General features: G+C 31.6%; 2 protein-coding genes across 2 annotated transcripts in view; both read left to right on the plus strand.

Moving 5' to 3' along the window:
* LOC106637206 (Talin_middle and talin-RS domain-containing protein rhea) overlaps positions 1 to 23045 on the plus strand; it is a 912483-nt gene that overhangs the window by 797949 nt on the left and 91489 nt on the right. The gene's annotated exons all lie outside the window — the stretch shown is intronic.
* On the plus strand, positions 1929 to 22001 carry LOC106645395 (uncharacterized; the record flags this gene model as incomplete). Its single annotated transcript, XM_089595078.1, has 4 exons — positions 1929 to 2751; positions 2835 to 2971; positions 3204 to 3528; positions 21787 to 22001. Coding segments are annotated over 4 exons (1500 nt in total), but the record flags the coding sequence as incomplete, so codon positions are not given.

A 23045-nucleotide genomic window follows, 5' to 3' on the forward strand; every position in this document is an offset into this window, starting at 1 on the left:
GAAGCTCACCGGTCTTTTTTAGGGCCATCGGACGTTAAACTACCTTGCCAACAAATATATTAGAACTCAACAAAGTTGACAGAAAACAGCCTTTAGGGATCACAAAAGTCGTAAGCATGACAATAGTCGCAAAAGGGTATATTGAACAGAAAAGTTTAAATGTATTTAATGAATACAATTTGAGGCGTCAAAAAACTGACGCAGAAAATTTATCAAGATGGGAACAGCCAAAATCGCCAAATAAAGAATCCATCACGTGAGAGATAAGCTTTTTATTTTACCCTTACAGTAATCTCTTCAATCTTTAAAGATCTAAATTCAAATTTTTAAATAATGAGAAAATATATTTGTATTTTTGTGGCAATAAAAAATGTAGAGATTAAGCTCCAGGACATTGCTCTGGTACTAAAGTTGTGAGATAAGAGAAAAAAAAATTTTCCTAATATATATTTTTTGGGAATTTTAAATCTTAACAGCTTTAAAAATAGCCCTTTTCGTAAATTATACGGGAAAAACTGCAAATCAACCACTTCTTATGGCCAACGATTATTTTATAGCATAAGGAACGCACGGTACTTTTCAGCGTAATTAGAATTTTTCAATTTTTACAGCTCATTATGTGACCAAATAAACCGTATGGATTGCGAACAAGTATGTTTTCAATAAGAAGATTTTTGTTCTGAGAAGTGTCAGGAATAAATGTCAAATTTCTAACTGAAAACGTTTCACATTACATGTCAACACACATGGTGTTCCATTTAGTAAGTCTCAGACGAAGCTGAGACGGGGTGCCGCTAGTTTAAGATATTTGTGGTCCACTAGGGCTTGCGTAAGGGATAGTGGGGCAGCGTGAGTTTGTAGGGTAACTCGGGCACCTCATGTACTCAATAAAAAAATTAATGTTTTTCTCTCAAATAAATTTTTTTACATTGTAAAATATCAACACTATTTTCCTCAAAGAGTATCATGATAAAAAGTAATTAAATAATTTGTAAAAATTTATAAAAATATTTTAATAAATAACCCTACGGACAATGATAGCTTCACAGCTTCTTTTTACGATAAAAATTATCTCCAGTAATTATCTCGTGAAGTTTCTCCAACAGTCTGTTTGATTTACTTTCAAGATCCGTTGAAAAAAAATTTTTATCTTCCACCATTAAAAAGTTATATTTATTTCAAAACATGGCTTCTAGGGGACATGATGGGCACCGCGCTTGAGGCACAATGAGCCTGAGAACTCTGAGTCTGCAGCAGACGCTGTCATTCTGTTCGAATTAAAACAAGGCTGATTAACATAACCTTAGTCTTAGCTTTAAATTTCTCTAGTCTGTCTTATTTTATAAGTAAGTAAGTTTAACTGTGGATCGTGACTAAAAATAAGAATGGTGTGACGATACAAAAAGAAGACGGATAGAAAAAAGTGGTCTGAGACCGATTTATCAATGGCTATTGAATCGGTGAAAAGTGGAAAAACCATCAAAGGCAGTGCCAGTCAATACGGTATTCCTCGCGCGACACTGCAAAGAAAAATCGCTAATCCGAACTCAATGAATGCTGGTAAGCAATTGCAATATAATAAAAAAAGCTGTGTATGATTTATTTGTATGAAAAACTTACCTAACAATAAAAATTTCATCCAGGTTTCCAAAAGGTATTTTCATTGGAACAAGAAAATGCCCTATATGACTACGTGATTGATTTGGAGAAAAGACTCATGGGACTGTCAACTACAGATCTCAGGAAGTTGGCCTATGACTTTGCCGTACAGTTGGGTGTTTCACACCCTTTCAACAATGAAACTGGTAAGTATTACTCTATACTTATACTGCATTGTTTGTCTGGGCATATTGTTCATCACATTTTTTACAGGTCTTGCTGGAAGAGACTGGCTGCAAAGTTTTGTGCAACGCCATGACCTTTCCAATCGAAAGGCTGAGCCTACGTCAGCTGCTCGTGCAGATGGATTTAATCGTCAGAGTGTTGACAAGTTTTTTCAGCTCCTGCTTGAAGTACAGAAAAAATACAACTTTCAGTCTTCCAACATTTATAATGTTGATGAGACAGGCATATCTGTCGTACCTAAATCAGGATCAAGAGTTATTGCTGCAAAAGGAAGGCGACAAGTAGCAGGAAAAATAGCTGCAGAGAGAGGAGAGACGATTAGCGTTGAGCTGTGCTTTTCAGCAAGAGGAAATTATATGCCACCCATGCTAATTTTTCCTCGCGTTAAGACAAACGAATCATATTTGCAAGGGAAGCCAGAGGGTTCTTGGGCTGTTTTCAGAAAAAGTGGCTGGATGGAGACTGATATATTTACAGATTGGTTTCTTGAGTTTATCAAGTTCTCAAGAGCATCGTTAGATAATTCGGTGCTTTTATTATTGGATGGCCATTGTACCCATGTTAAAAATTTGAAAGTGGCTGAATTGGGCAAAAAACATGGTGTTGTGATTTTATGCTTTCCTCCGCATTGCACTCATCGCATGCAGCCTCTCGACGTTGGCTTTATGAAGCCAGTGAATACTTACTACTTAGAAGAGGTAAACAAATTTCAGCGCACTGGTACTAATGTTCAGATGAAAGATGTTTTCAGTCTATTTGGCAAAGCGTGGCAGAGAGCAGCAAAAATGGACACAGCTTTGAATGCATTTAAAACAACTGGTCTATATCCTTTAAATGCATCAGTCTTTGATCCTTATTTTGCCAAAGAGGAGGTGGCATCCTCTTCCACAACAGATACAGATTCAGGTAAATATTTTAAAAAGTGTAAAAAAATTATTTTTATTGACAAATAATTGCATTATGATAAATGATAACTTTTGTTTTAACAGAATCTGTCAACCGCTCATTCTATAGAGAGACACTTGATAATATTACGCAGAACTCAGGGATCAGTGCAGTTGAGTCTACATCGAGTTCATCTGTGACAGCTATAAATAATGGTGTTGGTAGTGCATCACACTCAAGCGTAAGCCCCTTGGTATCTTCCGATGTGAGTCGTACTCTTTCAGAAACCTCAGTGTCTGAACACAAAGCATCTATTTAATCATTTTTTTCTCAAGCTCAAAACAGTGCTTCTGATTCTGAGCCTACAATCCAAATACCTCTTTCCCAAGCCCGAAGCATCATGGAAATTCTAGTAAGTATACGTATATATTTTGTCAGCTAAATTTCAGCATTGATTTGTTTATTCAATACAGCAAAAGGCAACACAAATGCATGATCCAGTTTCCATCACACCAGCAAATAAAAGTGATACGATTCCCAAGCCTCCTGTTAAACGGAGAAAACGGGGTACAGCTGCTGTTGTTACCAGTGATGAATACATTGCAGAATTACGTACTAGTCAAGACAAAAAAATTAAAAAGGATCCAAAGAAGGCAGTTCCAAAAACTAAAATTAAAAAGGAGCCAAAGAATAGAAGAATCGCCAACGTTAATCCTATAGCTATGTCGAAGCCTTGCAATATTATACAGAGAGAACCATTAATGCAATTTAATTCGAATATTCAAAATATCACACGAAGTGATTCTTTGGAAAATTCAGTTGCTATGAATCCTATAAATTTTAGTTCTTTTTTCCTACAATCTTGAACTGGCAAGACTGAAGAGGCTTTTTACGTATATATTTCATTTTAATTAAGCTTTATTTTTATAATATTAGAGTGCAACATTGCTGTGATATTGGCATACAATTATTTGTACTAAACACAAAATTTATGAGATTAAGGCAAGATGTTTGTGGTATTAGAATAACTTATTAAATAGATTGTAATGTAACTTGTGATATTACATTTAATGTACAATGATTTAACGAATAAATGTTTCATGTTTCTCAACTAAATTTTTTATGTTTGTTAAATATCATTAAAAATTAATCAATATAAATACTGTTGTTGATTTACCATCGAATTGTTTCAATCATCCCGCGCTCATCGTACCCTACAGCTATGTTCACTGTGCCCGCAAGGGGGCAGAATAAGCATTTTTAAAAACTATATTTCATTATATGATAACTAATTATTTATTGATTTATAAATTTTTTATTTCGGGTAGTTTTGTTCTATGTGTCACGTTCTTAAAGATGCTCAGCTGGAAAATTATATTTAAGGTGGAAAAAAATTGTAAGAGTGTAATAAATAATGGGTGCCCGTCATGCCCTACTATCCCTTATATGTCTGAGCGATGTCAATCATCATAGCAAAATCGTTGAGGTAAAATAATATTAGATGCTCACAGAGTTGACCTAAAATTACAGGACAAACCGTTTCAATATTTAAATACATATTTGCTGTAGATTTAAAGGAAGCATTAAGAACTACGTACACCTTAATCATTGTGATTGAGAGTTGGATCACGGAATACTGTAGCATATAACAGCCATTTTATCCTTTATTTTATACTAATGACATGTGCTCTAGAAATAGGTACTCTCGCATTATGCGTTGATACTTGGATACGAGAACATGAGCAATCTGAAGGTGTTGTTTAAGAGTATAAAACTGTTGCAAAGCTGTATTAAAGTACACAAGTCAGGATTCTCATCCAAAGCAGTAAGCAAACGACGTAACGACTGTCTTCATTGTAAGATGGATTTTTTTTATTATATAATTCGCTTAAGGTCATTCATTTCTTAGATTTTTTTGGTAGTTTTTTTTTCATTTTTCAACAGTGTTTTTTTGTTGATAGCTTCCGTGTAATTTTATTCCACCAGTACTTTAATGCAATAATGATTTCAAGTATCTGCAATCACCCAACCAAAAATACTGTTTTGAGCAAACAGATCACACGGCTCAGGAGTCAGTTTTATTTGCCCCGCAGATACATGGTAAGAGTGGTTCGTGACTGAATTAACAAATCTTTTTTACGTGGTAGATTTTAATGCAGATTAGCAAGAAGCAGACTACACAGGATTTGAATGGTATTTTAAAGAAGTATTACGTTTGAGTATATAAAATGAAATAAAATGATGATGTCTGAGTTTTTACAATGTGAGATTGTGTTTGCTCTCATTTTAAATAAAGTATTAACATAGTCCACACCTCACAGTAAGCACTACATATCTAATCAATCGTGACTATTTAGTCTAATTTTTCTTAAGAAGTGAGTTTTTAATCAAACGCTTGAACATTGAGTTCTTAGTAACGCAGGAATGAGGAATGTACTACTCAAATTGCCTTCGGCTAAGCTGACCAAGGACCATCATAACTTTTTGCACGATAAATGTTGACGTAGTTGATACATATTGCGTCGATATAATATGTATGCTCTTGTCAACACTACGGCAAAATCCAAACAAAAAAATTAAATAAAAGTAGTCAAGTAGTCATTTTTTTCACTGAAAACAGTAAGCAACAGTGTATGAAAACAAAGAATACAAGAAATCGGTAAACCAGTGAAACTTCACTATTTCAGCTTTATTTCAACATTCATACCAACCCAAATAATTACTATAAATACATGTCGACACTCTGTGCTACGACAGTGAGTTGACATTTAGATGGATTATATCAATTACTTTACGGTAGGGAGCCCCAGCTATATTTTTACAGAATGTCCCTTCAGTTGTCTGTTATGCTGAAGCTTGGACCAATATGGCTGCTATCATGGATTCTCTCACTAAAGTTCTTAGTGACAAGCCTCCTTTAAAAAAAAAAAAAAAAAAATTAGTATACAATTTTGTGCACGTTACAGTTATTAATTTTCAATAACGTTCAGACCTTATCAAATCACGTGGGTGTGTGACCGGGCAAGTTTGAGAAACAGACGATGCCACGTTGACCATGCTACTATTTACTCGAGAATCATTTACTAAAATCATGAAATAGCATTAAATATCATTTTTATCGATATGCTGTTGAGTTAACTTAACCTCTTTTACACTAAAAACAGCTATACCAAGATATTTTAGTAAGAAATCCACAGTTACTGTAAATAAGAGATGTTAATATCAATAGGCTCATATCAAGCTTTCTTCAGTGTCAGTTTCAAATAGACACCAGAAGTAGTTTTATCCTGAATTTAGATGCAGTTCAAAGTTGTGCCTAATTTAATTTTATTTAAATAATTTATACATATATATATATATATATATATATGCGCACTCTTCAAAATACAAAATAATTTCAATAATGTACTGTTAGCAACACGTATCTATTTACTAAGCTCACTTTCCCGTGTTTTGTGTTCAGCAGAAAAGTCAACACTCTAACACGGTAGAACATTTAAATGTCCTATAATTTAACTTATTAAGCTTTAACTGTACAACCCAAAACGTTAATGTCTAACAACCCTATAGTTATAAGGGATGAACTTTAAATCTTTTTATGATTGAAAAATTAAACTTTGCTTATAATTTGATGATATCTAAAAATGAAAAAAATCAATTGAATTTTTCAGACTTTCGTTTCAAACAGTTTTAAGATCTTTTTCAGCGAGCTTTTTTTATTAAAAGCCACATGTAAAACGATAAATAAAAACTTTTACACTGGAAAAACAACATGCGTATATGAGGCTCATTTCAAGTAGTAAAAGTCTGCGTCTCAGATTTTAATTTATCGGATGAATCAAATGTGGAATACAGATTTTCACACTATTTAAAATGTGCCTGGTAAGTTGACGTTGCATTTTAGGGCCAATAAAGTCTTGCGTTGTGACTTTTCACTGTTAATGATCAGATATATTATAAAGACAACACTTTCCTCTTACCTGAATAAGTAATTAGCTTTTACAAAAGCAGATCAAGTACAGTGCAAATACGTGTAAAGAAAGTATACTCTCTTTAAATACAAATAAAGCGTGTCCTTCGATAGGTGATTGATAGAGGGGGTAAGGATATTGAAGGTAAGAAGTGAAACAATAGAGAAGAGAGAGGAAAAGGATTAGTAACAGATATAAACTCAGAGAGAAAGGTAGTGCGAACAAATAAGGATCAAGAAGCAAGTGAAATATAAAATTACAGTCTTCAGTGTAAAATATAAAATACAATAGAGATAATAGACTTATATTTTCGTTCCTCTACTTTTTTCAGGTAAAATTACGCTGTAAATATTGTAAATATTGTATAATAATTATTAAATAAACTCTACTTTTTTCAGAGTAACAAATATTAGTTTATTTTTCTCGTATCTAATGTTATAAATATAAAACATTATAGAACGAAAATATTGTCTCAAGATAACAAAAATGCCAAAATTAAGATTTAATTTTGAAGTTGTTTCCTCACCGAGTGATAGCAAAACAAACATAACAAATATAACCTTCATCGAAACGGAAAAAGGAATACAGTATGCTATACCATGGCAATATCAAAATATAGACAATCACACAGAAGTCAAGAAAACAGAGGTATTTATTAAATTTAAAAGTAACGCTAAAAGGGGTACACAACAGAAGTTACGGATAGGATTAGATGATGAGTTAGCAAAAGTATATATAGATGAAATAGGAAATTTTTAATTTAAGAATATATATTTAAACGAAATTGAAAAAGAAAAAAAAATAATAGAAAATCCTGTAGATATAAACAACTTGATAGAACAATTATTAACAAACAAACAAAAAGATAATAGCAAGCTTAACTTAAAAAATATATCAGAAAAATTTATTTTAGAAAAATTTAATGAAAAACAGACGAATATAACTCAATGGATGAATACATTTGAAAAAGAATGTGAAAGATTTGAAATTATTGAAGATAATACAAAAATTGAAATTTTAAGATTATTTTTAGATAAAGCCTGCATGGACTGGCATTATACAGCACAAACAGAATTAAAAATAAATAATAACTGGCAAGAATGGAAAGAAAAATTTCTAAAAACTTTTGCAGATAGAAGTTGGAATTCATCTATATATGCATTGTCCTATAAATATTATGAAGGTTCATTAACAGAATATGCGATAAAAAAAGAAAGATTATTAATAAATGTGGACCCAAACATGGGAAAAAAGACAATAATAGCGTTGATAGTAATGGGTCTGCCAGAATGGATAAGAAATAAATTAGATAAAGAAGAATGTGTAGATTCAACAATATTAATAAATGAAATAAGAAAACATGAAAGTTTGAACAAAAAAATTATAAGCAAGAAAAATGATAATAGATACAATTATAAACATAAAAATGAAGAAAAAAAACCGTGTCAAATATGTGAGAAAATAGGAAAATCCAACAGATTCCATCCTGAAGAAAAATGTTGGTTTAAGAATAAAGATAAAACAAGAGTAGTTGGGGCAAATGAAAGAATAAATGCAGATTTATATACAGAAGAAAAAAAACGAATAGAGACACCATTGATTAAAATACCAATATTGTTAAATAATAAATTGAGGGTTATAGGAACATATGATTCCGGGGCTCAGATATCATTAATAAATAGAAGAATAGTTAAAATACAAGAAGAAGAAAAAAATGTAAACAAAATATATTTGAAGTCAGTCAATGGTGTCAGCGAAACAAAAGGCTTAATAAAAGTGAAAGTAAAAATATTCGAAATAGAAGAAGAAATAGACTTAGATATAGTAAAAAGAGAAGACTTTGAGGATATTATAATAGGTTTAGATATGATAAAAAAATTTAGACTCATACAAGATGAGAATTTAAATATTTCCCAAAAGAAAAAAATAATCAAAGAAAAAGATCAACATATAGAACAGAATTCAACAGAAAAGGTTACGGAAGTAAAAATAAACTTTAATGAGCATGTGACAGAAGAGGAAAGCGATTTACGATTAGAACATTTAGAAAATAGTAAAAAGAAAGAGATAAAAAATATAATTAAGAAATACAATTCAGTCTTTGCAAAAAACAAATATGACATAGGGACAGTTAAAGATTATGAAGCAAGAATAGATTTAATAGAAGAAAAATACTGTAGCAAAAGACCATATAGATGTACAATAGAAGATAAAAAAGAGATAGAACAACAAGTAGCAAAATTACTTGAAAAAAAATTAATAGAAGAATCGTACAGCCCTTTTGCAGCACCTGTTACTCTAGCATTTAAAAAAGAAGAAAATAAGAAATCAAGACTATGCATAGACTTTAGAGACCTAAATAAATTAATTGTACCGCAAGCACAACCTTTCCCACTAATCGAAGATTTAATAACAAAAACAAGAAACTGTAAATTTTTCACCACCCTAGATATAAATTCGGCTTTTTGGTCAATACCTCTTAGAATTGAAGATAGAAATAAAACTGGTTTTATTACACAAGATGGACACTACCAATGGACTTGCCTTCCGTTTGGCTTAAAAACAGCACCAGCAATATTCCAAAGAATACTAAGCAACATTTTAAAAAAAAATAATTTAAAAAATTTTGCAGAAAATTACATAGATGATATACTTATATTTTCACCAACTTTTGAAAAACATATAGAACACATCAAACAAGTTTTAAACGCAATATTAAAAGAAGGATTTCGATTAAAATTTAAAAAATGTACATTTGGTTCAAATTCTGCAAAGTATCTCGGACACATAATAGAAAATAATACCGTTCGTCCAATAAAAGATAATTTAATAGCAATAGAAAACTTTCCACAACCAAGAACCCAAAAAAATATTAGACAATTTTTAGGCAAAATAAACTTTTATCATGAATATATTCCGAAAAGTGCGATATTATTAGACCCACTCCACAAATTACTTAGGAAAAATGAAAAATTTATATGGACAGAGGAATGTGAAAAATCATTTCAACAAACAAAAAAGTTACTGTGCTCAAAACCAATTTTAGAGATATTTGACCCAAACTTAGAAATAAAACTGTACACAGATGCATCAATAGAAGGAATAGCAGCAGTGTTTAAACAAACACAATTTGATGGAAAAGATAAACCGATAGCATATTTTTCAAAAAAACTAACAGAAACACAAAAGAAAAAAAAAGCAATATATTTGGAATGTTTGGCTATAAAAGAAGCAATAAAATATTGGCAGCAGTGGCTTATTGGAAAAAAATTTATAGTATATTCAGACCATAAACCATTAGAAAATCTAAATATTAAAGTAAGAACAGACGAAGAACTAGGTGATTTAACTTACTATTTATCGCAATATGATTTTACAATAAAATATATCCCAGGAAAAGAAAATATAGAAGCAGACTGTCTTAGCCGAAATCCGGTATTAGAACCAGAAATAAATAACGAAGAATTTTTAAGAATAATAAATTTAATAGAAATAGATGAAATCAAAATAGATCAAGAAAAAAACAAAGAAATACAAAAATCAAATAAAATGTTAATAAAAAGAAATGAAATTTTTTATAAAAAGAGTAGAAAAAAAGAAAAAATAATACTATCAGAAGAGTTTAGTAAAAAATTGATTAAAAAAATACACAAAGAATGGTTTCATATTGGAATAAAACAAATGATGACTAGAATAAGCACAAACTACACAGCGAAGAATTTAACAAAAAATATAATCAAAACATGTAGAGAATGTAAAATATGTATAGAAAATAAATCAAGAGGTCAACTTAAATACGGCCAAATGTCACATTTAGGCCCAGCAAAAAAACCTTTTGAAATTGTCTCAATAAATACCATTGGTGGATTTGGAGGAAATAGATCAACAAAAAAATATTTACACCTCCTAGTAGATCACTTTACCAGGTATGCTTATATAATAACATCTAAGACACAAACGGCAAGTGACTTTATTAAACTAGTAAGAAAAATAATAGATACTGAACAAATAGAAATGATTTTGTCAGATCAGTACCCAGGAATAAACTCAAAAGATTTCAAAGATTTTTTGGAACACAATAATATCAAAATAGTTTTTACAGCTGTTAATGCGCCATTTTCTAACGGATTAAATGAAAGACTCAATCAAACAATAGTTAATAAAATTAGGTGCAAATTAAACGAAAACCAAAATAAAAAAGCTTGGACATCAATAGCTCATGAATGTATAAAAAAGTATAATGAGACAGAACATTCTGTTACAGGATTCACACCGCAATATTTACTAGATGGGACTGATGTAAGCATAACACCTCAAGAATTAATAACAATAGATAACAAAGACATCTGGCTAAAGAATAGACAAACAGCAATAGAAAATACCATTAAATCGCACAATTATAACAAGAAAATATTTGATAAAAACAGAAAAAATCATATATTTAAAATTGGAGATCTAGTATATATAGAAAATGGAAACAGACTAAATAGGAGAAAAATGGATAGATTACGAATTGGACCTTATGAAATAATAAATAAAATTTCAGAGTCTATATATCAAATAAAAACAGAAAAAAATAGAAAACCAGATTTATTTCACGTAACAAAATTGGTTCCAATGAATATGGAACTAAATGACGACGATTTTAGTGAGAAAGAAATGTAAATAAAACAAAATGCAATGAGATGTTCCAATTTTCGACTAATACGGAGGGGGGGAGATGTAAAGAAAGTATACTCTCTTTAAATACAAATAAAGCGTGTCCTTTGATAGGTGATTGATAGAGGGGGTAAGGATATTGAAGGTAAGAAGTGAAACAATAGAGAAGAGAGAGGAAAAGGATTAGTAACAGATATAAACTCAGAGAGAAAGGTAGTGCGAACAAATAAGGATCAAGAAGCAAGTGAAATATAAAATTACAGTCTTCAGTGTAAAATATAAAATACAATAGAGATAATAGACTTATATTTTCGTTCCTCTACTTTTTTCAGGTAAAATTACGCTGTAAATATTGTAAATATTGTATAATAATTATTAAATAAACTCTACTTTTTTCAGAGTAACAAATATTAGTTTATTTTTCTCGTATCTAATGTTATAAATATAAAACATTATATACGTATATAAGATCTTGTTACATCCGAAAGTTAAATTTAAATGACTTCAAATTGCAATAAAGACTTTTGCTAAATTCAAAGTCTGCCTTGTGTTTGTACACCATTTTCCAGGATTAATAGGTGTATATCTTTCATTGTTATGTACTTAAGGATCTAACAACAAAGTATTTTTCTTATTGGTACATTTTTAAATTGACTGAGACACAGATAGATTATTTTTGAGTTAACGAATTTCAAATAATGTCTAGATCTTTGTCAGTGCAGTACTTATATTATTTGAAGCTAGGTTTAAGACTATTAACTCAGATTTTCATACCTAAGAAGCCATGCAAATATATCAGGCACTTTTCAAGTAGTGTAGAGGTCTGCATCAGTGATGTTAACAACCAATAGTTCCTGCGTACGTGCACAACGATTTCACTCTCTCTACATCAGGCAGGCACAGTCAGGCAGTGGAGAGAGCGCTTCCCCTACCGTACTTGTATTAACCTAAGCCCCGCCTACTTGTATAGCTTGAGTATAATTGAATGCTCTCATGATCTGTAGCTGTCGTAGTCGAGTGGGCAAATTTTTTTGCCTGCACGTTGAATCTGACAAACTTATGTTCAAGCCACGATCCCAAGGAACATTTTAGTAGAGCAAAGCTTTTTATGGGGCATTCTGAGACCAGGAGTGAGCTGGCAAAAAGTGACAGATTTAAAACGACTGACATGCTTTCCCCACTTGGCTTAGTATCGCAATAGTAGGACAAGTATACACATATATATAGCTGCTGCTACTGCTGCTGCTGTAGTATTCGAAGTTGGTTATACGAGCTCAGAAGTGGTTGAGTTTTGCCGTCTCGAAGGCCTTCTCTGATCTCTTACCGACTTCATATTTGTATCACTACGTCGTACTGTATTCGCTCCGAGCCGATACAGAGGTTGCGCCCCCTCTAGCCAAAATCAGGCAAAATTTCTTGCATGTAAACAAACGGCTTAGAACATATATACATGCGTATAGCTGCTTGTGATTGGCTGAATAAGACAGCAGGAGAGGATCGTCGTTCTCTCTCTAGCCTGCCAAGTGCCAATCACAAGCAGCTGTACGCATGTATATATGTTCTAAGCCGTTTGTTTACATGCAAGAAATTTTGCCTGATTTTGGCTAGTGGGGGCGCAATCTCTGTATCGGCTCGGAGCGAATACTTATGCGGCTGCATGTTCCATGTATATTGTTTACATGTGTGTGTGTGTGCGTGTGTGTGTGTGTGTACAGTGCTTACACACACATTTTGATGAATTTCAATTAAGATTAATTACAGATCCGCAGATTTCTACAACACGATTAGGGACAACTATTGATGCAGTTTTTGCAAAACTTTTCGATAACATTACATTGATAGTATACTTACGCATCATATTTGAGTTATCACAAACCTATAATTCATTTTTTTAATCGTATGATCATACAAATACCCACTATTCAACTATAGTTAGAACCAGTCACAATGCGGATCAAGAAAGAGCCAAAGTACTCTCAACAGTGCCGAACGTATTCCAGTTATTTTTACAGTACTAACGAAAAAATTTTATTATTTATCAGTTGCTAAATATATAAACACATATATCATACCAATGATGTCTATACTTTATATATACTGCTCCACTCTGTCCGAATAAATACAAATTTCTTATCTTTATTTATTTTGCTCATTTTTTTTAATTTTATTAATTTTTTCATTTTATTTTCATTTATTTTTTTATACTAACATACTTGACATAAAACTGTTAGATATTTATCCCAGAAATATATGCGTGTAGGAGTGCGTGGGTGGGTTAGTGTGTGGGCGCTCGCGTATGCTTTGGCATGTATATGTATGTGTGTATCTACAGACATTATTGGTACAATTGATGTCGGATAATGTTTCTTTGCCACATATATGTGGCAGCTTCGCTTCTGTCAGGGATCTCGAGACCCCTCATGCTTGGTTTTCTTGGGATTACTTATACAATAAGATTTTTTTGGGTTAATTTTAGGGATACAAATAAATATTCAAGTCTTATAATTTATTTTTTATGTATTTAATAAAAATCTGTTAATCCATTACTTTAGAATTTTTTTTATTGAAAATAATGAAATAAATAATCATGCTACTAAAAAAACGCCATTTCCAAACCAACTCGTGGTACGTAAGTTTTAAAAGAAAAAAATTATGATTTTTCACAAGTTTTCTTTTTTATTATTCGTTTTATAATATTGCTTACTAGTATAAATTAGATTATTCACGAACCGTACAAAGAAATTATGTGACCAGACTTAGCAGTAAAAAAAATCCAGTCGTATGATAATCCATCGGTCATAAAAAAATTATTAGTAAAAAAAAGGAACGTAAATATGACTGGTACAAAAGAAATGTGTAATAGAATTATACTTGAGGCTTTTTTTTATTGTGTAGTTCCCAACATAGGCCACGTTCATTCATTATAATTCTCGGCGAGTTGTTTGTTTTGATTATACACATATATATTTGACATCACGCACTTCAGAAAAAAAAGAACATTTGTGCAAGCTGCTGTTTTGTTTCAACTTTAGCACGTGTAATCATCTATACAGGGAGATATACATTCACGTTAACTATTATTTCTAAGTCAGTTAGCTTTCAAGTCAACGAGATAGCATGCTTGCTGGAATAGATATTTTTTGAGAAATAGTGCTTAATTTTTTTCCGTGCAACGGTACATCAAGTATTTTTTTTGTGCTTTTTATTTTGTATTGGAGGTAATGCTACAAGTGGTGAATGTTTAATATGATGTTTAATAAAATGCTCTTTTTATGTTGTTGATATGTAGAGGTAAATACTAACTAGCAGCCTTTCTGCATGTTTCCCGTACATTGTAAGCAATTACTTTGGTGGTAAATATTTGTGTTTAATGAAAATGCTTCTTAGCGAGTTTTAATTATAATGTTCAATGCTGCCTGGTAGCCTTTTTTCATCTTTTTTTCACGTTGAACAAGCGCTTTTTAATTCTTATAGTTAAGTTTATGGACAGTAATAATTAAATAATAATCTTTTAATGTAGTGTAGGCCACAGTTTGCATGTGTTACGAATTTACGACATATTTTATAAAAAATCAGATAGTGGTCGATTAAATGAATTTTAAAGAGACTCATTACCAAATATTTGAGTCAACAGGCGTACTGTACAGGAAATCAATTTTTTAACCAAATTTTTTAAAAATTCCTAAGATTTCGTCGAGAAGAAACAATTAAAATATACTAGGGATAATTTTTATTAACAATTTTGGGTAATTCTCAAAACTGCAAATATTTTATGTATGCTACGATTCCCTTCCGATAAAAAAATACGCTTGCCTATCTTATTTCTTTAAAAAGAAAAACTTCTGTCATTTTACTGAAACTATCCTAAAATTTTTACTGGTCTTTTTACGTTTTCTGCTTATTAATTATACATTTTAGTACTCTAGTTAACATTTTAAATGCATAAAAATCTTCTTGCGTACACGGCTTATCGGGTGCATGCAATTTTGCGGGCTCTTAGTTTTTGTGGAGCTAACCAATGTAAATTTAGTGCATTAAATTGATACTTTTTTGTTTTTTGATTGCTGCAAGCAACTTTAAAAACTATGAAGTTTTTATTTGCAATAGTGAAGTTCTTTAAAGTCAAAAAAGGCATTATATTCAGTAGTTTGAAAAAAGAACTTCATTCCTAAAAATTTTCTTTCTTTCTTTTTTTTTTATAAGCTATTCCATTGCAGTTTTAGTTAGTAACATTAATTGTAAATTTGTTGTTGCGTCACTATTGTCTGAATTTAATATTATTATAGTTTGTTACTTTAATATTAAAATATTTTAACTACAAAATACATCAACATGTCTTCCAATGCAAAAAAATCGTCACAGCAGAGACCAAAAAATTGCATGGATATTAGCACACAAAGGAAACCCAAGTATCATAGATTATTATTAGTAGGTAGTTACAAGAGCTTCCATTAAAATACTTGCTTCCAAAGATGAATTGAATCCCGAAAAATCAGCTCACTATTTTCTTTGCGGTGTTAATATCACACGTTACAACAAACAGGATTTTATAAGGCACGATAAAACTCAGACTGAGTAATAAACAGTTTTTATTTTAGTGCAAGATAATGTTCCTGTTTAGTATGTTAACGATCTTTTTTTTTTCATGCAGAAGATGGGTAAAAAGCCAGTGGAAGTTGCACAAATGGGCATAAAAAGAGATTAATGCGCCAGTTCAATTACTAATATTTTGAGCGTCTGTGACCTACAAAAAGAATAAAATATTTTTAAAAATTAATTATTTTACGTTTTGATTGATAAATACATGAAAATCACTTTGAAAAAAATGTTGTGCATAGTTGAAAATTATATTGATCCCGAGGGAGGTAAATTTTTATTATATTTTTTAACATTGATTGAACTAGATACATGACAATACAGTGCTAAGAAACGCTTTGAGTCGTTTTAAAGTTTTTTGTGGAGAATAAAGTTCCACTTCAAAATATAACAAGATTAGGCTGTGATAATGCTTGTATTATGCCAGGTTCAAAAAATTTTTTCTGTAATTTTTTAATGTAAACAGTTCCTTACTTTATTTTACTACCATGTACATGTAGTATTGATCAAACTTAATCAGCTTGAATAAATAGAAATCTTTTTGTAAGTTGAACATAAAAATTCGAAAGCTATCTGTTTTTTTTTCAAGTTATTAATAACTTTAATTAAGTAAACATAATTGACTGCATCTTCAGGCTGCTTCGGTGCTCCAATATTGCACAGTTTTTTGTTACCTAAGTCATACTGCCCATCTGTTGTAAGTTTATATCTAATTTCACGAGGACCTTGGCTACCACCTTCAGTTTTACATAGTTTTCAACCGAATACATCGACATTGATTTTGATACGAAAGCCAAAATTGTGCACTTCCGTACATATACCCCACTTTATGAAGCTCTTCGATGATTGATAAAATTTCATTGTCATGACTTGTATTGCCTGCTGACTCTTCAGCTGTTAGTAAGTGTAAACGATCTACTGACTCATTAGGCTTATCTCAATGTGTATAATCTACTTGTGATGTTATTTAAGCAGTTTTATTATGAGGTAGTAACGAACCACCTTTTTTTTGGACCATGATATCGAACATTAAAGCAATAGTTATATTGAATTTATTGCTATTATGGGTTCATACAGCTCTGTTTTTTTAAACACTTTCCTATGAACATTTAAAGTTTGTAATATTGTGTAGTTCTTCCAAATCATCGTATACTGCTAGAAATTTATGAAGATACTTTTTTAAGAGTAGCTCCTTTAACCCAGCTATTATTGGATAATTTATATTGTTTATTTTTATACGATTTTTTCCAAAGTCTATCCACGAATTACCAAACTTGTACACCTCATTTTTTTCGTACTCCATACTTCAAATCTACAAAATCTTTCTGATTCTGATCAAGTATTTGTAAATAAATATTATTTGATGAATTCTTACTGTATTGCACGGAGTTAGGAGATTGATTTTGAGTAGTATCATTTAAATCAGTACCATCATCACTTCACTAATGGCAGACTTTAATGCTATATCACTTTCACCGAATTTTTCTTTGTTTTTTGGTGCTTTTCTTAATCAACTTTATTATTTTTTTAATCTTTTTTACGATAAAAGAAATTGTGAGTAACAAAATTATTAATCTTATTTTTTTGTTTTTTTGTTTCGGCAACAATTTCTATGAAAAAGTCTGTAATTAGACTAAAAGTTTCACTTAGCACTTTTTTAGTTTCATTTTCCACAAACTACAATAGTCTGTACTTTTTTTAACAGACTCTCGTACCTTTACAAACTGACGTAGTAAAAACACCTTTCTCTTGTTCATACATTATAATATTAAGAATGATGCTACCGATGATGGTCACACTTCTGTCTTGCGACTGATTGTAACAATTGCACTACGTATGTCCTCAATGTACAGCAAAGTTATTAAAGCTATTTCTGTAGCAACCATTGTTCATTGGCTTGTTTATGATTTTAACAACAAATTTATGCTTATCATTATTCTAGCAATTAGAGCATGAATTTTAAAATTGAATATATGGCATATCAGAGCTTCCATGATCATTATACTTATGCCTCAAGTTAACTTAATTCTAACGGAATGAAACTAAAATTTAAACGTCACAAAAAAGATGCTTTTATACTTGAGCATATGACTGACAAAAATAAAACCAGTCAAAATTTATTTATTTACTCATACAGAAGAAGGCCTTTACATTATCTTGTTTTTCAAAAGGTATATTATTAGAAATCATTATAGAATTTGGTAAAGCATCATCTGTCAAAACTACAGTCTCGTGTTCACTGAAAGGTAAGTATTTCACACCCTCTGTAGGCTCCAATATATCTTTTAAAAACTTGAACATTGGTTGATGCAGCGATTTAGAGTGTACGTACACATTTTTAAACTTAACTCCATTGGGATGCACGATTAAAGCCAATAAGCTATTAGTTTTATCACAACTAGATGGGCCGAAAAATACAGCACGAATAATATCGGGGAGTGGTTTACCATGTTAATTTGAAACCTTTTCTTGTTTTACAATAGCGTCAAAACTCGAAACTTGTAATTTTATGGATTGTTCTTTTAATTCCAGGTCTACTTTGTATGAAGAATGAGTTACAACCAATCTTTTAATTACATAGTATAACAACTTCTATAAGCTATAAGCTTTCGAATTTCTAGCTCCTTATTGCAATGAATTGGCCTACTATAATAACATTATTTATTTTCTCGAACGCTTAGTCATAGTTTCATCTCTGAAGACTAATCATCATCATCACGCATTATCATTATTATGCATCATAAGAGAGGACGAGGTCTTGCAAATAAAATCATAAATTCTTTACCAGTAGAGCTTCATTTGCCCGGATAACAGTATTGTGGTCCAGGCCATAAGCTTGCTAAGCGTCTTGCTAGAGGAGATTCAGGAGTTAATCCATTGGACACGCTGTGTAAAAAGCATGATATAGAATACTCGAAAAAATTGACAAAATTTAAAAGCTGGACACGAAGCAGATACAATTTTACCTGATAAGGCTTGGCAGTAAGTTAAAGTTTCAGATTTAAGTATTGGTGAAAAAGCAGCAGCTACCTTGGTGACCATCGCTATAAAGCTTAAAAGTAAATTTGCTATGGGGCTAAAGAAGAAAAAGAAGAAAAAGAAACAAGGTATTTACGAAAGAAGAAGAACAAACAGTAGCTTAAAAAAACAAGGTAGTGCTTTAAGTGCAATTATCAAAGCTGCTTTACAAGGCATGAATACCAAAAGCAAAAAAGCTCGAGATGTCAGTAGTAGTGCTTTAAAAGGTGCTTGTACTGCAGGTTAGAAATTTAGTGGTAAAAAGCATGATCAAATTCCCTGCATTTAACGCCTTTCTATTTAAATTGGTGGAGCTTTACCTCTAATTCTCTTATTTACTGGTTTAAGTGCAACTGCTGCTATAGCCAATGGAATAGCAGGAACTATGAAGAGCCCCAATGCTACTAAGTCAGACAAAAAGCAGCTAGCAAATAGTCAGAGACATAATCAAACCATGGCTTGGAGAAAAAAAAAGTATTGTATTTATGCATGACGTACTCACGAAGTTCAAATGTCGTGAGTACTAAACAAAATTTTCTTATTTTTTTATTTTTCGCTTTTCAAGGGAACCACATAAATGCAGTACTTATTTTTATTAAGCTTCGTTCTTCCTATGGGTCTGGCGACCCCTTTGTTACCTGAGAAATTTTGTGTCTTTATATTAATCTCATGTTTAAAGAACTTCGTTGTTATCGTTGTTATCGCGGGTTCGATAACCCATTTATACAACCGGGTTTGTTTGTTTTAATTTGTATATTTTTTTTTATTTCCTTTTTTTCAATTTTTTTTTTTTTATTTAATCTTTTTTTTTCATTCCTTTTTTTATTTTATTTTTTGCTTTTTTTTTTTACTCCATTGTATATTTTCATGTCTTTGTTTAATTCATTAAATTTTTTGTCATATTTAATTTCATTACTTTTTTTAAAATTTTTTAAATTCAATTTCTGTAAATAAGTTTTTTTCAAATTTTTTTTTCTTACTTATGTTTTTGCAATTGTATAGCCGATTAAAAAATTTTTTGTTTTACTTTTATATAATTATTCAATGACATTTTACTATTCTTTGTTTATCAAATTCAAAATAAGGGCTCTTAAAAACCATTAAAATGAATGTAACTCGAAATAGACATATACAATGATCTTACATAATTTATTTATTATTGATTAAATGAATAACTATATTTATATAATTATGTGACATTGTAACACAATTTGTTTGTCGAATTAGTAATAAGCGATTTCAAAAACCATTTGTACGTTTTGTAATTCTATTGTACAATGTTGATTTTAAGTATTTATTTATTTGTTAAGAAATTTATTTGTAACAGTAATTATTTATTAGCATTATGTGAGTGCCAAAAAAACATCAGGTTTTAAAAAAATCGGTTGGTATATTATGCATCAAATGCATAAAATACTAATATTTAATGCGTAATAACGCGCCTTATTTGATTTAATCTACATAACTATATTTATGCTGATTAAATTATTTGTTTTTTTAAATTTATTACTTAGAAAAGAAGTTTTTTTTGGAGAAAGAGACTTTTAGTAAGCGACTCTTGTTTTATAAAAATCTGTCGTTTTTAAAATTACAGCCCCCCAAGCACGCGAAATATGGAACTTCGTTTTAATAAATAATCAAATAAATAATATATCATGAATTAAATGTATTATTAGTGAATGCCAAACCACATGATAAAAACATGAAAGTAAACTTTTAAAGTCAGCAGTGCTTGTAGCAGAGTGGGTAAGATACTCGACTTGTATGCAAGAGGTCGAGGGTTCAAGTCCCTTTGATGGAAAGTTTTTTTTTTTTTCAGATTTGTAGAAGAAAAAAAATTTAAAGTTAAATAAAAATTATTGTGGGAAAACAGAATTAAAACTTCGTTTACAAATTAATTGCTTGGGAGTGTGAAGGGGAATGGTGGGCTGAGGGGTGCAAGAGACTAGCGCAGCACAGTTGGAAGATATAGGATGAGAGGAAGTGTGTAGGGGACTGATGGCGAGGGCAACGGGGCAAGGGGGGGAAATGTAATGAATTAGAAAGAAGAGACTTCTGGTAAGCCACTTCCGTTTCATATAAATCTGTCGTTCTTAGAATTCCAGCCGCCCCAGTACACGACATAAAGAACTTCGTTCTAAGAAGAAAAGAAGAAAAAAAGAAAAAAGAAATGTTCAAAGCAGTATAGTTACCTGATCGGGCTCTGACCAACAAAGATTTGATAAAGTAGAGTGCCAATCTAATGTTTTATCCTATAATGGTAATGAACCCAACTCTAGATTCCCCGTGCCTTGATGCAGTGCTTTGTAGCTCTATGATTATCCACGATTCTTAATGGTCCTTGATATATGGTTTCCGAGTTCCTACTTTGCTATCACTCTACTTTCTATCTCATCTGTATAGTCACTTTCCGACTCTTAGTAGTTGTCGTGACTGGGGGGAAAGTATGTGGGGGATTCCAGTGTCACTAGATTATACTTCACTAACTGTCCACTAGGCATGTCACCTCTTGCTTGTTCTTATCTGCAAGTATCAAGATTATTCATAAGTTAGTATATAAGAAAGTTCCAATTTAGTGTGAGCACCCCAAGTCAATGTCTAAGGCAGGAGCTGTTGGGTATGCATTACTGACAAGTCCACCAACAGCTCCGGGAGGAAACACGTTGGACCTGCGTGGTGGTCCAATATTTTACCCCACATGCATTGATAAAAAACGCCATCTGCCACTTGTTTAAAGAAATCGATTGAATAGAGAAGCTCCACTTCGGTAGACCCAACGCATGCACATGGCATCGCGCGCAAACTCAAACAGTACACGCAAACTCAAGCAGTGCTGCCGGTGGCACACACAACCTAAAGCAGCACACGAACAAGGAGTGTGAAGGAGCCACAGCTCATGCTCGCCCATTGGCTGCAGGAGGAACTACGGTACCTGCAAAGAGGGATCCGCTCGCCACGAAGAGGGAGTGGGCCGAAATTTCCTGGCGACTTGAACCCACATGGGCTGGAATTCCCATAGCTTATTGACTCAGGTTCTATTTATTTATTTTCTTGTGAACTCAGACTTCAAACTTCAAGACATGCAGAAATTGTCATCGATATTTTTGCCACATTCAAACTCCAGCGTATAACTACCTTATACATAAAAATATTTCTATTAACAGATTACATTACTGACACCTTTATTTAAATACATCACTTATAATCAAATCATGACTTCTGCGAAATAGTATATAGTTCTTAGGATTATACTAGAAAAAATCAAAATTTGAAAATGATTTTGATGCTCAATTTAACATATAATACTTGTAACTTATTCTAACTGCTTATTCAACGAAGTTAAGAGGGATAAACGATCTTAGTAGCACTTTACGCACAAACTTTAGAGGACTCGTAACACACAAAATTATTAAATAGAGCCTAGTAGGTTATGTTCTCAGTACATATAATGAGGCTGCCGTATATCCTTCAGTAAGTCGTACGTTCTACTTTTGATAGAAGTCATAAAACAATGAAGTTACTTATATCCTTGGTATAATTAAGAGAACAGTTATACCAAACATTTATCTTTTATATTTTACCTCTAAATTCTTATGAAAATGCTTTGTAAAAATAATGAAGTGACTGACAGCCGTTATAGATATAAAGCTGCCAAACACATAACAGGCCAGTCTCTGACTGAATACGCAAACAATCATAATTGATTGGTAACATTGGGAGCCAACTTCTGAACGACACAAATTTAAAAAATGTATGTTGTATTTTCTCAATTTCATATATCGCTTGCCGTGAATACGATGTCCAGATCTGAAAGCAATACAATACACGTGATGCAATACAAGGATTTTATACAGATAGACCAGTATACACACATAAGGAAAATTCCTGCACCTTCTCATAAAAAAGCCCAAGGCCTTGTATGCGACCTACAAGACGGAGCTAATTTGCTTGTGAAAAGTGCAAGAGTCCTTGAAGAGAATACCTAAATTAAAAATTTTAGTAAACCTTGTCAGCAATGAGGGACCGACAGCACAATCATGAAGTATGACCTCCCTAGACTACAGAACAAAA

This window comes from Copidosoma floridanum, unplaced genomic scaffold (genome assembly GCF_036245765.1).
Source record: "Copidosoma floridanum isolate Cflo_tuat_1 unplaced genomic scaffold, Cflo_Japanese_pri ptg000024l, whole genome shotgun sequence".
In the NCBI taxonomy this organism is placed as follows: domain Eukaryota; kingdom Metazoa; phylum Arthropoda; class Insecta; order Hymenoptera; family Encyrtidae; genus Copidosoma; species Copidosoma floridanum.